At 41.2% G+C, this 16903-nt stretch overlaps 1 protein-coding gene across 1 annotated transcript in view; it reads right to left on the reverse strand.

Annotated features, from left to right (window-relative positions):
- The window catches only part of DOK6 (docking protein 6), a 490286-nt gene that overhangs the window by 191053 nt on the left and 282330 nt on the right, over nt 1-16903 (reverse strand). The window contains exon 4 of the mRNA XM_090039593.1: nt 8212-8331. Coding sequence (XP_089895719.1) covers nt 8212-8331 — 120 coding nt within the window. The remainder of the gene's footprint in view (nt 1-8211; nt 8332-16903) is intronic.

Raw genomic sequence — 16903 nt, forward strand, 5'->3', positions numbered from 1 at the left:
CTGGTTTTTGTTTCATCATATGCTATCATCTGTTTTAATTGTGTTTAAACTGGTAAAATGTGATCTTATTGTATACTTTTAGTAAACATTATATTGTATTATATTATATTAAAATGTGTATTGTTCATTTTACTGTACTGATTTAGTAGAAGTTATAAATAAACTACTACCTACACATCAATTGAATAGTTTTGAAAATATGGTCCTAAGGGCTTGATCAAAAGGCAGCTAAAGTTGATGGGAGTTTTCCCACTGATGTGAAAGGACTTCTATGTTAAATAAGTATTTAGTTCTGGATACATAGTACTTACATAGTAACAGATAATCCAAGATATCAGGAATAACAAAGGCTCATAGAAGGATCCTTTTAAAGAAATGTTCATTCTAGGTTACCATTTTCCTTTAAAAAAATGAAGCTGTCTTTTTCTTGACAAACCTAAATGTACATTTATTTTACCACTAGAAATATACCAAAGAAATATTTACTTTCTCTTTGTGTATATTTTTTGAAAGAAGATTCATATACATCTCCTAAGAAAAAGGAAACATTCTATTATAGTGGCATGCCATTTTTACTCTCAGGATAAAGCTAAGGATGAATCACAGACCTTTTCAGTTGTTAATGGAGATTATACCAAACAAGAGACTACTTTTAACTTGTGGAAGATACCACAAACCTGAGCAATAGTAATTGAAAACAGATTTTGCACTGGTTGCATCTAAAGTGAGTCATTCAAGCAATTACCACTTATTTGTAATGGATATATTACATAATCTAATAATAACAACAATCTAAAGCAGTGAAACAGTTTGATTTAGCTGGTCTGAAGGATCAAACTATAAGCAGAGAAAGCCAGTCAATGGCTGTGTCTATACAAGATACTTTACTGTGTAGTAGATTAGTCTACTGAGCAGTAAAGTGTCACTATCTACATGTGTTCACATTTACTGTTCAGTAAATCAGTCTACTGCACAGTTAGCTACTACTTACAAATACAGGTAGCAAACTAACTGTGCAGTAGATACTGAGCAATCAAACATGTGTGGATGCTGGCTGTGAGCAAATTTACTCCCAGCCAGCCTAGCCAGCAGAGGGCCACAGGGGACAGGGAGCTCCCTGCAGAAGCTGGGAGCTGATCAGTGCCAGGACTAGGGAGCTCTCTGCCCCCTGTCCCTGCTCCCCACATGGAGCTGGCTGCTCTGGGCAGTGAGTGGGGGCTGGAAAACCAGCCTTCCCTTGTCCCCTAGAGCAGCCAGCCCCATGCAGAATGGCAGGGCAGGTGCCGGCAAGCCCTATGACCCCCTGCTCAGCAGAAGACTTGCCCGCAGCTGTCCCACATCCTGAACAGTTCCTAGAAAACCTCCTGCCCAGCAGCTATATGTCTGGATGTGCATGGGGCTAGAAAAGCTCTGCCTGCTGTAGGGGCAGCTCTCTCCTGACTCTGTGGACATCAGGTCCCCTCCTAATGTGCATAGGGCTAGGAGATAGCTCCCGCTGCAGCTGGAAGAGGTGTCTCCTGGTCCCATGCCTGTTGGTACCACTACATGCCCCTTGCCAGTCCCTGGGCTACTGGGAGTGGTGGGGAAGAGAGAGAGAGAGCCTGGAGCTCCCCCTGGCTCCTGCATGGGGGGCAGAGCAGGGCAGGAGCAAATGTACACCCAAAAGGAAGCATATGTAGGCCTTACTGCACAGGAAGCATACTTCAAATTAAAGCGCACAGAATAGCCCAGTTAAACAAAGTAAAATAGTGACACTTTTTCTGCCATCAAGTTTGGATCAACAAATTCAGGGCCTTGTTACACATTATACTGTGAGCTGCTGAAATATTGATGGTGTTAGTGCTAGCTTGAGATGGGAGCAGTCACACATTCAGGCCAGCAGGGGTCTGGAGGACTGAAAGATAAAAAATCCCACCCTCTGTCCCATTCTGGGTTTGGCCCCTGGGGCTTTCCCAGTCCCCCCACCTTAGGGGCTGCCCCCCTTGCTCCTTGGGGTTCCTACCCACTCCAGCTTGCTTGTGGTTGCCCATGTTGTCTATCCGAGGTGAGCAAGCAGGAAATGGTTAACTTGCTTACTCAGTCCCTGCAGCCACCATGGTTAGGCTGCTGTCCAGAGAGCAGCAGTGGTGGCAGCAGTCAGACAGGCAGTTTAATCCTTTCTTGCCTGCTTCCCTGGAACAGATAGCACAAGCAGCCCCAAGTTCAGTTGGGGGATGGGGCAGGGGGTCAAAGAGCAGGGATCTGGGGTGTTTGGGAGAGTGGGTCAGTGGAAGAGGGTGAGGAGCACCCTCAATCTGGGCCAGTGGGGAAGGTGGGGAGAAGGTGTGGTTTTTATACTAATGTGTAGCTTGGAGTGGCTACACCTCAGTGTAAAACTAGCTGAGTAACAAGGATCAGAAAAAATCCTGCCCTAGAGTGACATAACTTTAAGCCACCTAACGGGTGCTTAAAAACCAGTTTACATGATAATGTGTACATAAACAGGTGTTAAGAGCACCAAGAGCGGCCCAAAATTTCCATGTAACAGGGTCCTCAAACTGCATCACAATATATTAAGGCACAGACATGATTTCAGGCCCTACATTAGGCTCCTTATATTTCCTGTGTCAGCAGCTCATCAAACTCAGAAGTGTGAAAATGTGTGGATACCAATAATACCAAAACCAAATATCATTCAAGAACTTCTTTTCCTGTAGCTATAGCTCTATGGATATCATCCAGTCCTCTGTAATAGGTGTTGTATAAACATGTCAAACACACTCCCCACCCACCTCCAAAGGGTTTATAATCTCAAAAAGATTGGTAAGTTTTAAGTAGAAAGGGGGTCACTGTAGATAATGTGATTGCAGGGATCAGGCAGCCATGGGCTTTTTGAAAAAAAAAAAGTAAATAAGAATACAGGGAATAAGGGAGGTTCATCTCTATCCTCACGTTCCTTCACCTTTTTTTTCTAAACTAATGACATTAGTTTCCAAGACTGGGATACAAAAAGGAAACATCTAAAAGTTGTAAGAGTTTCAGTTCTGGACTTGAGGCATTAACATGTACAATATTTTTATAAATACTAATGAAGATAGGTTACAATGAGGCATGTTCAAACTGTTAAAGGTGTACATTGTACAGCAATAGCTTAAAATTATATTCCCTGACAATCAGAACTTCTTCAGCAAGAGGTTCCCATTGAAGCCAGTGCATACATCTTTAGGCTTGCTTAGCTCTTACCTCACTATAATAAATGTAGTGTTGTGAGTGTAACAAAGGATTGTACATCTAGAGAAAAAAACATAAAATGATTTCATGTCTTGTTAACCAGCCATCAAAAACTCAAAGCCATGAAACAGCCAGTTTATTTCAAATAAGTAGTCTTCCAGTGCAAACTTCAACATCAATCAAGTGACATTAAAATTTTGATAATAGATCTTAATAAAAGTCACTTATATCCATAAACATTCTCCCAGTCTGCCAAAGAAAGAGCGTACTGCAAAATGTTTCTTCATCACAAAGCATGAAGCACCCTTCCTTCTGAAACTTGGTGCTCACTTCATGAGAACCGAGTGTGGTGTGGAAGTGTAGTTTTCAAAAGAGGAAAGCTGTCTGATATGTTCATATTGCATATATATTACTGGCTAACCATATTTTGAATCCTGGAACCACCAAGGGTATTTACAGATATTCAGGGAGGTTAGGTAGAGGTTAGGTCAGATTAAAATAGCCATCCAACCTAAATTAGTTCACCCACTTGCATACCTGAAGGTGGGTTGGATCAGGGGGGCTGGTTTGCCATGGGGCTTGTTCATCTGGGGTGGGAGGGTCATGGGGCTAAAAAGAGCCCCTTGCCTTCGGGGGGGGGACGGGACTCCTCCCATTATCCCAAGTCCCCCTGCAGACTCTGCTAGCCTTTCTGATCCTGCCAAACCATCATGGACATCACCAGCCCTCCACCCCCACCTGATTCCCCCGACTTGCCACTCCTATCCCCAAGCCCACCAACAAACTGTGCTTGCTCCCCCAGTCCCCTGATCCCCCATACAGACATGACTACCCCCCAATCTCCCCTATCTCCTTCACAGACCCCACTTCCCTGCCGATCCCCTCAACCTCCCCTCCGCTCCTGATTCCCCCATTTCCCCACACAGACACCATTTGCACCCCTGACCCGCTCTGTGGACCCCTCTTGCCCCTCTGACCCCCCCAATATCTCCCTCTCAGAGTTGGTGACCCCCACCCCCAAACTCCCAATAGCCCCCGCCATCCCGACTTGGACTGGGTGGCCATTTTTAACCCTAACCTCCCCATAACTTCTGCAAATCCCCCTAACTTCTCTGAATGCCTACCATAAAAATTTAAGTTACACTCAGCGGGTGCATCTACACATTTATTAATGCATCATAGTTACTGTACATTAAGTATGTACAGTAGTGCTGGTGCACAAGTTTTTTACAGACACTAACTACACAGTAGCTTAATATTACTATGCGGTAGTGTATTAGCATGGGTTTTGCCGGACACACTACTGAGCAGTGTTATTAGGCTACTGCCCAGCTAGTGTTTCGTGTAGATGCAGCCAGCAAGTCCAAATGACAAGGGGTTAAAACACCTTGAGCTTAGTTGTGTTAAGAAGTGCAGCCAACTTGAAAGATAAACCCTCTTACTTTTCAAGGTGTCTAATATCCAGGGGCTAAAATGACAGTAAGCAGGAACAGAACAATTTGTATTCTACTGTATACAATGCTTTCTCTCCCCTCCCTGCCTTGGATGTGATATACCTTCTTCACCTTAGACTCTTCTTTTGCTCATATGGCAAGTACTCCTATGGCAAGTACTCCTGCACCAATGTCACTCAAATTAATTAATTCACTGAATGAATAGCCATTAAAATTACCTCACTGCAGATTATTCACATACTCCATAGCAAGTAAAAATGTGGGGCGATAGAGGATGTAGCATACTAAGAATACTAACATGAAAGAATGCGAACCAATCATAATATCAGTGCTTCTCTGAACAGTAGCAACTAGCTATTTGCAAAAATCTATACCTCAGTGTCTGACGATGTATAAGTATTTCAACATATGTTTAAAAACATGGATCCATTTACCAATTGTAGCAGAGAATGTTTACTTCTGGCATTAATGCTTTCACATGATGTAAAATTGTTAAGATTATGATGCTATATCATGTCACTATGGTGCAATATTTTCAGCCAAAAAAAATGCCCTCCCTTCAGTTCACAAGCTTGCTAGATGCCTAAGTGTCATTCTATTCAACCTTTTTCAAGTCCCTAGAAACATTTAACACAAAAGTACATGACTTCTCCTGTAGCTCACTGCTTCTTGTGCATTAGTCTTATGATAGGATGGTACATTAACATTTGTCATGACTTGAGTAGGGTGGAATAAGATCACACTTAGATGCCTAATACATAGAATAGATCCTAAGACTTAAATTCAAAACTGACAGAACCTGAACTGTACTGTTAGTTAAAGGAAACAGGTATGTTACCTTTTATTCATCAATATCTAAAAATTCAGAAAATGACCCCAGTAAAATGTAAGAAATAGTATATTCTGATGAAAAGCAGGAAGAGAGTATTAGGACTTTCAGCTTCAATTCTTGGCTCTGCTGTTAGACGCAGCATGGGTCCTCACCTCTATTTACATATTAATATTTACTTAATTCAGAGGAATGCTATGAGGATGAATTAATCCTTGGAAGGTGCTTTAAAATACTGTAAAAAGAGGTGTTATAAAACAGCAAAACTAGTTGCTGTCTAATACATTGTGACATTGACACAATTAATTGCCACTTTCATGATGAGCAAGAACCTTGAAATCTGTCATATACTCACTTTTTATAGGTTGTAAATTGCAAATTTAAAAACTCTGACATTTCAATTTCAGGTCACCAAAATCTCTTTAGTCTTTTTATGGGATTACAAGTGCCCTTTGAGCTACAATCTTCATAAGAGTGAGTGCCCTTCTGAGCTAGAATCTTGAAAACTGGAATAACACATTCATTTTAGACCACCAATTGCAGAAAAATAAATCTAAAAATTGACATTTCTATCACAGGTCACCAAACTATTTCCCCCCAAAATATTAATTTCTTCTGTAAAACTGTCGTGTTGGTAATGAAGCTGCCAAGTGTGCAGAAACTAAGATAAACTGAAGTCCAGAGCTCTGATTTTAGCTGAAAAAGAAAGCTTAAAAATCTTGAGAACAGCTGAGTAGAACTGCAGGTTTTTACAGTGATAGTTTCTTTAAGTAAAATGCTAGTCTGATCTGTACAACAGCATCTGTACTTCTTTCTATACCCAAGTTGATCTTTAAAAAAAGAAACATTTTTCACTTTTTATAGCTAAGTAGGATAGTTAGTGTTTTCAAAATGCTAATTAAAATACAGAATTGTACAATGCTGGGGCTAGGTATCAACAGTTGCATCGTCTGAGGTATTATAACTAATGATTCAGCACAGAATGTTCTGGAAATACTGATTTTACCTACCCTCTTCTGCTTTAAGGGGTGGCACTAATCATATCCCCTTGCATTCTTGGTCATGTTAATTCATGCAAAAACCCTGGGATTCTCAGCTACTTGTATTTGTTTCATTCCAATTGTTTACTAGAGGAAAATGAAGCTAATTATATTCATATGTGCCAATTTTTAGTAGTTAGAAAAAAACTCATTAACTACCACACTCAAATTAGGGCATCATATCCAGTTTAGACAGTGGAACTGAACCAACATGTTTAGGAGCCACTCATGGGAACAAAATGACAGTTCAGTGCAATATTTTCTGCTTAGAGTCCAAAGCTCCAGGGTAGTGGTTCTCAAAAATTTTAGATACAAGGCACCCCTGGCGCTGACAGCCGAAGCCAGCCCCCTCTGCCCTGTGCTATGTAAGGGGTCTCTGCCATCAGACCCCAGTGACCCTGATGACAGTTGCTACTGCCAGTGAGTGTGGGGTTGTTGTTGTTGTTGTTGTTTTTTTTATTGACCAGATTCTGGGGTTGGGCTGGGCAGGAAAGTGATCAGCAGACTGGGGGAGAGGGTAGGGGATGTGGTTGAGCAGGGTAGCAATCCGGGGGGCTCAGGGAGCAGGCGTGGGATGGTGCCGGTGAATGTCCTCTCATGGGCCCTTCCCCACTCCTCCAGACCCACCCCACCCCCTTACCAGCACATAGCCTGGGTCCAGTTCCCTGTGGCTGGCATGTTGCCTGCCCTGCACAGGCAGGCAGCGTGCTTCAGCACCGGGGTAAAGGCCAACCATGGAGACGCTCTGACTGGCTACCTCAGCATCTCTGTGGAGGACCCAAGCATCCAGTTGCTTCAGGGCAGTCCTAAACTGTTCCCTGCTCCACTTCCCACTCCCCCCCCAGGTATTTTGGATCCCTGGGATCTAATTTTGCCCCCTCATTGCAAATCTACAGTGCAGAGACCTTTTTTTGTTCTTGCATGTGCCTCCTGCAGCATCTTAGAGGGCTCTGAGATGCTGCAAGAGACACGTGTGCTCGTCTGGATGCTCCCAGTTTGTCGAGTCAAAACTTTTGGTCATATCTGCCTACCTAGGAAGAATGACAAGTCTAAGACATTTGTCATAGCTGTCTACCCCCTGCAGTTATATTTCTTATCTGCATTTGGTAATGCTTAGAGGCTCTTGAGTCATTGTGCTAGGCACTGTATGCATGTATAATTAAAAATGGTTCTTGGTGCACATAGCTGACTTGTTTAAATGTTCATTAGTTTCTTCAAGAGAAGTACTGCAATACCTGCTGCTATCTCTCATTATGCAGAGGCTGCTTCTTGAGCTAGAAGTCACAATTGTAATTTTCCATGTCATTTGTAGATACACTGATTATAGAATATACATATATGCCTTCTTTGTCACAGGCTCATTACAATAATTAATCCAAATTTTCTCACTTCTTGTAATGTGGTCAACTTCTCCTTATTAATCATATACGCATAGTTATATTTCTAACATAAAGCCATGCTCTAATGATTAGTAGGAGATATCTGGGAGATATAAAAAGAATATTGAATGCAGTTTACCTTCTAAGAAGTTTCATAGTTTCTAGGGTCGGAAGGGACCTGAGTAGCTCATCTAGTCCGACCCCCTGCCATGGCAGGAAAGAGTATTGGGGTGAAATACTTTGTATTAGCAAATCAGATAACCATCAAATACTTTGTATTAGCAAATCAGATAACCTACCATTTTGTTCCCTCTGCACTCCAGCAGCAAGCAAATCAGGTTCCCCAAGACTTATATCATTAAGCCTTGTTCCTAGACACTCAATGCAAAGGTGTTTGCACCATTCCTCTGCTTCCAGTTCTGAAAAGAATCATAAATAATGAAGACACTATTGGCAAGTATACAACATTTCATTCAAGAGAAGGCACAATGTAAAGTGTGTGTTTAACAGTCTAGTTTATAAATATATTAAAAACAGTAATTCCTATTCAAAAGAATAAAACAAAATTCTAATGTCCCTTGTTTTAAAAACCCTTAAACAAACCCTGAACAGTGCTTCCAAAATATTTAGGAGTGGGTAAAAATTAATTGCAATGCATTCATTTTGCTAAGTATCAATTCAGGCAACCATAAGACACATGCCATGTTTGCTAGTTGAAAAACAAAGTGAGGAAAAAAACGGGATAAGACCACATGAATATAATTTCTTTTGAAAAGAAATATTATTGTTGCTTTAAATTCATCTTGATAATTAAGAACATGGGGGGTGGGGCACTTCTGCTAACAGTCCTTAGGCATTAATGTGAAAGATGCACAAAATTATTAGAGAGTAAATCAATTTTACTCTGTAGCAAATACGGACACCTGGCATCCAGCTTTATACTGGCATAATTTACTCTATTCCAGAATAAAGTTACTTTTTAGTAATGGAGGACTATATACCAGTGTAAGTTACATAGCTATGCTATGTGTGTATCCACGCTCTTAGCAACTCCCTCATCTCTTTGCTTAATGCAAATCAGTTTTCATACCATCTGTTTACTAGAAACTGTAATAGCCCCTGTTGCCGACTGTGAAGGTCGGAGAGCTGATCATGTGCTTGTACACATGCTTAGTACGAATTAAGTTATTATGAAGTAAAAATTACTCCACAATAAGAGTGCAGACACACAATACAATGAGACAGTGTAAAATCCTCAAATATGGATCCTTACTTCCTCATTGACTGTCTGGGTCTCTTTGGTAACATATGGCACTACGTAAGGACTGTCATTTTTCCTAAAACAATGCTTATGGCTGTCTAAATATAAACATCCTCACACTATTGACCTGCACCTGCAATCATAAATTCAAGAATAGGTGACGGCTACACATTTAGCAATATATTAATACATGTAAAGCAATATAAGAAAAATAAGAAAATGTAAAATCAATACTATAGTCATGAATACAGCCCAATATTACTATACATTCAAAGGAAGACTTTTAAGGAAAGTAATGAGGAGATTTTTCATCATGTGATTCTTACAGCTAGATTCCCAGCTCTTGGGTGGTGGTGGCAGGGAAATCACCATTCAATTAAAGCAAACTTCAATTTTTGGGGTATGCCTCTCTCCATCTTTTTTTAACTCAATAAGAGAAATTTGTAAACAGATTTCAGGGTCTTTGGGTCTGTGGATTAGGTTTGGGCCTGTCTCCAGCTGCAACCCCTTGCAGTGATCCAATTCAGGGGCAGATCCAGAGGGAGCGCAGTAGTGTGGTCACATCCCCTTTGCACCATGCTTTGTAAGTCTGTGAAGTGGATATAAATCCCCTGTTCTTGGCACCTCCTCCCTTCACCTCCATATTCAATGGCACTTACCCTCCCATCTCATTCCCTGCTCCTCTGACTTGGGGACAGGGGAGTTTCAGAACTGCTCCTGCCTCGCTCCAGTTGGACTGTGCAGGGAGGTAGTCTCAGCTGGGGAAGAAGCAGAGGTAGCAGTGGGTGGGTTCCCGGTCCCTGCCCAGTCCCCCCAGGAGTTCTACACTAGCCCAGGAGCAGGCACAGGGAGAGGGAACCCTTACACCACCACAGCTGGTCCACATAGCCCTTGCTATACTAGAGCAGGACTGGCCAGGACAGTGGCAGCAATAGACATGTCTCCCCTTCCTGACATCAGAGATATAGGAAGTGGGAGAAAAGAGAGGGGAGGACAGATAACACTGAGCGCAGAGCAGAAGGGAGAAAGAGTAGAGTTGGGGGGATTCTTATATGATTTAGGGAACAAAATAGTGCTTCTTGCCCAGCGCCGCAGGAGGAGAAGCGAGGACTAGCACGAAGCCACCTCTATAGTGCTGGTTGATGTTCCCAAGCTACACACCCTCTTTTAAAAATCCAGGTTCTGCCTATAATCAAATTTAATTCAATCCTTGACTGTTAGTACTAGTTATTACTAGTTATACCTCAATTGGTATGCCTAGACATGTATTTATGCATGCCTAAATTTAATGCGCCTTTGCTTAAGGCACATTAAGGAGATTTAGACACACGTCTACACATGGATTCACTAATGCACATTAAGTCATATTATATTTAGGTGTGAATAGCTAAATTGCATGAGCCCACATGCAGATGTATGCATGTGCATTAGTGTGGTGTGTGTTCCTTGATGCACGCTGCGTTAATGTGCTTTAGTGCATCTATACGTACACTATTGTGACTTAGCTATGTGCACCTAAATTTAATATCTGCTTTGTGCAGGTATCAAATTTAGGCTCACATAGCCTTAAATCTCCAATTTTAAGATTTTGAGATACTTTTAAGATGCATTAAGGGCATGCACATGCAGACACATGCCACGTGCCTTAAAAATGGCAATTTTATGCCTGTTTAAAAGAGGCACATGTAGATGCGTCCAGTGATAGTTACCATCAGTTAGATCAGGATAAACCATTAATCAAAATGTTCAAATCCTTTCCCACCTCTCAAGAGGAAATGTCAGGGACTTGCTTTGATCCCACAGTGTGAATTTATTATTTTCACCTGGCCTCTTACAGTTGAGTGAACAACTTACATTTTATACTCCCTTATTTTATTTTCCAGTACTTGTGCTAGTCTTTGGCTGATTTTATTTCCTGTCATGGCCTTGACTTCAGACTGAGTGTGTGGCCAGTTTTACTTTGAAATATACTGGACTAAGCTCTAGTGTGGAGGTGCCTGAAGGGAATTATATTAAACACACATGTTCAAGTTGCCATTCCCAAATGGTTCCTTTACTGAAGAGCATTCAAAACCAATGGCATGGTGGGTTCATGTAGGCATACATGAGCACAAGCATGGGAGGGAAAGGGAGAAAGGAACAGTGAGAGAAAGTGCAGGATGGAGTATACAGGATAATGTATTTTACAGGCTTAGAATATTGTGCACTTCATTTGACACTAGCCACTAGGAGAGCTCAGTGGTGATGCGAAGGGTGTGCACAGGGATGCATGTGTACCTCCTGAGAGCACCAGTGCATCCCCTGACAAGCCATGGTCACCGCTTAGGTGACACACGGGGGGAAGGCAGGAGCACTGGTGCCCCCATTGCGAGCACTGGCTGGGGAGTGGGAACACCCCCCCATTGTTGAGACTGGCCACAGAGGGACCTCTGCTGGTCTGGGGGGGGAGGCCTGCTCCCCCTGGCTAAGGTGGCACCAGTCACCCATGGGAAGGCTGCTGAAAAGAAACCAAGAAAGAACTAAGAGGAGGGAAAAAACAAAAACCAAGCAACCTCCCCCCAATAAACTAGAGAAACTAACCCTATCAATCCTTCAAGCTATCACTGGGCATCTACTTAAGTTGCACCAGCCGCCAATTATTTTCAGGTGACCATCGCGCTGGAGGCTGCTGATTACAGGCATTTTTTCACACCAGTGGTGACCATTTTGTTTTTGTTCCCCCTCATGGCACTTGCCGGGTTTTCTTCCCCCCTCTGTAGCCAAGGGCATGTTCAGTGCCCAATAACAGCTGCTGAAAAAGAAAAAAAAAAATCCTGCTGTAGTGGGAGATGATGGGGGCAGGACTGTGGGACTGGCAAGTGGTATAGAACAAGTGTCAAGCTCCTGATTCTGACCTCGCCCCCCACAACCCCTGTCAGCTCCTGCCACTCCACACACTTCACATGATCTATGGCAGAGAGAGGTTCTGGTTTGTGGACTGCCTTCCCACTTATCCTGATCTTAAGCACTGTAGCCAGCCTTACTGGGCTGCATGCACTGTTTCTTTAAACGCTGCTGGTCTCCCATGCTGCCTGGCTGGGAGACCCTGTACTTTCCCTGGAGCCCCTGTGCTGCAGGGGAAAGTTTCCCGTGATTTCCTTTACGCCCTGCTTCCTACTGCTTGCTTCCAGTAAGTGCCATTCCCCATCCCCACCACCTCCCCTGAGGCAATTTTGTGCTAATTTCAGGCAGGACAGGCATTTTTATGCTCTTCAGGGAAACCAAAGGATTTCCTGCTTTACCTGAAAAATGCAAAACACGATTTAAGTAGATCCCTAGCTATCACACACAAAAACAAGCAAAGAAACATTAAAATATTACAGAGAGTCCAGGGCTATGAAAAAAATCCCAGTCAGAAGAGAAATATTTATTTTAATATATGTAAGAATCCAAGTCAGCATAATTTTAGTGGCAGAAGTGATACATTCTAAATATGCATTGTCAATACTGAAAATGTACTTCACTATTTTAAAAGGGGAACCTTTTGGAAAATAAAAACGAATGAAAATATTAGCATCATTAATTTTAAAACTTATGTTTTTTACATTTAATATAAATAAAAAAAATTTTTCTTCAACTGAAAACAAGATAAATTTTCTTGTTGAAACCACTGTATGATTTATCAGTCTATTTCACAAAATATATGGTTATTAATTTCCTACAGGGTGAATAATTTGTACTTACTTATTGCAATAATTTAACAATGAATTATTGATAACTATTTAATGCCACAAACATATTTCCATAACCAAATGTCCTACAGTATTCTCGGACTGTGTATGCTATGTCAGAAGCATTGAGATCGTCTACTTATGTGCTGATGAAAGTTAGAGCACAAAGGGAAATTATGGAGATACTTCATCTTTCTCTTCTTGGTAGCTACTTTTGGGTGTTTTTTTGGAACATGTTCCTTGACATACTCCTGAGACATCTTTTTATGACTGGCGGCACTCACTCTTTATCCACATATTCTGTTTCATGGCATGAATGTGCAAAGAGTGGTACATCTGGGGAATACCAAACTATCAGCATTTAATCTAAAATACTTGGAATTTTTGGAACTCTTTGAACTACTAAGAATGGTCTTCTTCAAGAGCCATCAATTACCAGGCCATAACTGCTCAGGCATTGTTGCTATGTCATAAGTATATGGAAATATTGAAGTAGCTGAAATACTAGAGTAAGTCCAAAACTGCTTCCACAGAAATTTCATTAACCTATTTGAATCTGGGTTAAATTCAGTGTATTAACTGTTGGTAAAGTCTGACTTTTAGTCATCCATACCATCACTGCATAACTATCCATCTTTGAAATCAGCCAAGGTTCTCATTTGATCAATATACTGGAAAGTATATTTTAGGCAACTGTAAAAATCCTTAAAACACTTGCATCTTCAAGTATTATTTAGGTATTCTGCACTGCAATAGAAATGTCAAATGTAAAAAGACAGGTACCGCCAATTTGGTGCTGCTTCTTGCTAAGAAATGCCACTAGCAGTTGTCTGCAATCTATTAATCTGAACACACAATTTTGTTTTTGGCAAGATTCCTAGGCAGGTTCCCTGAGTTCCCAGGTCATTGCCTGAAAAAATATGCCATTTCTCCTTCTGCTCAGAGGTAGACTAGTACATTGCTTACTGCAGTCACAGAAGGCAAATTTTGCCCGTCTCTCTCTGTGCTTGTCTAGACTTAAAAGGTTTTGCTGGTATAGATTTCATAGACATTAGGGCTGGAAGGGACCTCACAAGATGATTGGGTCCAGTCCAGAGCCCAAGGGGCAGGAAGTCTGTTGGGGTCAAATGATTCTAGCAAGGTAAGTATCCAAGTGGGTCTTAACGGTGCCCAAAATAGGTGCTTGCACCACTTCCAGGGGAGAGTCTATTTCAGACTCCGGGGGCTCAGACAGTAAAGAAGTTTTTTCTTATGTCCAGCCTAAAATGTTCTTCCTGAAGTTTGTGATTGTTAGACCATGTCTTCCCTTGGGGTGCCCTGGTGAGCAGATGTTCTCCCACTTCCTGATGTACACGCCTTATATACTTGTAGGCTTCCACCAAGTCCTCCCTGAGCCTTTGCTTCTCCAGGCTGCAGAGTCCCATGACTCTCTTCATAAAACTTGTTCTCTTGTCCTCTGATCATGTGTGTGGCTTTCCTCTGGACTCTCTCAAGCTTCTCTACATCCTTCATAAATTGTGGAGCCAAGAACTGGATGCAGTACTCCAGCTATGGCCTCACAGTGGGAGGATGACTTTCTGGGTCTTGCTTGAGATGCATCGATAGATGCAAGCCAGGTTTTTGTTTGCTTAGCCAGCTGTAGCATTGGTGGCTCATGTTGATCTTGGGGTCAATCATGACCCCCAAGTCCCTTTCGTTCATGGTGCTAGTGAGTGTAGCACTGCCAAGCCTATAAGTATGATGTGGATTTCCACCCCCGCCCCCGAGAGGTGGAGCACCTTGCATTTTTCAGTGTTGAATGCTTTCAGGTTTTGATCCAGCCACCTTGCAAGTCTGTCCAGGTCGGCCTGAGTCACCAGCCTGTCCTCTAGTGTGACCACACTTCCCCATAGTTTGGTGTCATCAGCGAATTTAGTCAGTCTGCTTCTGATAGTTATGCTAGCTGAGAAATGCTGGCAAACCCTGCTATTGCAGACTTAGCTTAAGCTAGCAATAAGATCTTTGTGGAATTCTTTCACCTGTATAACATACACATGCTGTCACCAATATAAAGACCTTTTTTGTCAATACAATACACTTACAATATAGTTTTTGCTGGAAAAAGCTATGTTGTCGAATGGTGCAATTTATCTTGCATGCCTAATTGCCGTGGGTATGATGAAAAAAATTCTACAGCACAAATGATGTCAGTTTCACTTGAAAAAATGAGTTCCAAGTTAATGAGAAAAAGTACTTTTTTTACAGTCTTATCCACAATAAAGACTCACCTTCAATGCCTTGGTCATATTCAACCACTAAAGTTAAACCCAAGATATTTAACTATCTATCTCCACTTATGCTTTGCTGCCTTATGTAACTACATGTTCTCTTTCATATGGCTGTGTTATCCCTGCTAAGAGAAATATTTTTCCTAGTCCAGAAACTACACATGATTTTACTGTTAAGAAAAGGTGCAGTTAAACTTATATCGGCTTACTTAAAAACTTTGAAATGGGCTTGTCCCTTCCCCTTCTTGTGTAGCTGATGTAAACTAAAGTGAACACATATTTAACCTGGGGATGTCTCTGAATGTAACTGCCTATTATATCAAGAAAATAGAGAATTTTCCTTGTGCAAATATACAAGCTTGGTTATTTCTTAAAGTTTTTTCTAATACACTGATTCTCAATCAGGGTGTAACAGCACTCTGGGGTGCCTTGAGATCCTTTCAAGGGTGATGTGAGGTGAAACACAGCACTGTTAGATGTACAAATACGATTCACAAGGTAAACCCATTGAATTCCAAGAAGAATCCACAGTGTCAAAAACATTCTGACCTGTTATGATTTTTCTGAGTGCTCTGCAACAGAAGAATTCCTCTATTATTTTTCTGTGGCCAAAAGACAAGTGAAAACTAAGTTGGAATTCTCTGAGTGGTGCCTCAAATCTTATCAAGGAGTGCCTAGAATTTAGGAAGGTTGAGAACCACTGCTTTAATACCTACCTAATAGCTAGGTGTCCCAACATAAACTGACAAAATCCCTGCTTTGAAATAACTGTTTTCATATCTTTTGCACAAAAAAAGTTTGTTTTGTTTCTATTGTTGTTTGAACTGTTTGTAAGAACAGAAACTTGAATGCTCTTTTTTTGAATTTGATTTGGAAAAATCATTCCTGTACAGGTTGTTCAGACCTGACCTGCAGGTTCAGTATGGAACAGGAAGGATGGAATTGAAACAAAAATGCAGACAGCTCTTAATAAGAGGTCTCTGGAAGAATGAAATAGTGTTTTATTGAACTGAAACACATACAATATATGCACAAACCTAATTCCATTTTTTACAAGTGGACAGCCTTAATTTCATATCTTAATTGGTAATATTTTATAGTATTTTTATAAATATTTTTATAAATATTGTATAGTAGTTTTAAAAATGTATTCAAAGCACATAAAACTTTTACTGGCATCTTCAAAAAAATACTTGATGAATATTTCAAAATAAATTCTCTCTCATTATCTCCAATACTTGAAGAATCCATGTTAGAAAAAGAAGAACACCCACACAGCAGTGATACCTTAGATTCAAATAAGTGTATTTAAACAATAACGTGTTTTCTTTTTTCTGTCCTGCTATAAATGTATGGATGGGTGAAAGTTGCTCAATAAATATGGAATAAAATAAATGAAGTCCATTAATAGTATTCATAAATGATAAAAATACAATTATTTCCTTTAACAGTGTGGCATAGGGAAAAATACCATATGATCAAATGGTGACTAAAGTCTGAAGCTTTGGAGTGATTCCCTATAGACAATACTAAGATAACTGTTTCTAATAAGTCTCACAAATCCATCGAAGGATGGCCCCCAGACCCTCAAGTTTTTCTCTGCTGGCCCAGTGCTTGTCTGAAGGAGCAGACTGAGGTTGCCCTGGGAAAATTAATTACCCCAGAAATCCTCATCTCCACTGCCCTTATACCAGACCCCACAGTGGCAGCAAGGAAATCTCTGCCAGCCCTGGGTGGCCCCACTGTTGGTTTG

This window comes from Crocodylus siamensis, chromosome 3 (genome assembly GCF_052110815.1).
Source record: "Crocodylus siamensis isolate JL-2025a chromosome 3, ASM5211081v1, whole genome shotgun sequence".
Taxonomy (NCBI): domain Eukaryota; kingdom Metazoa; phylum Chordata; order Crocodylia; family Crocodylidae; genus Crocodylus; species Crocodylus siamensis.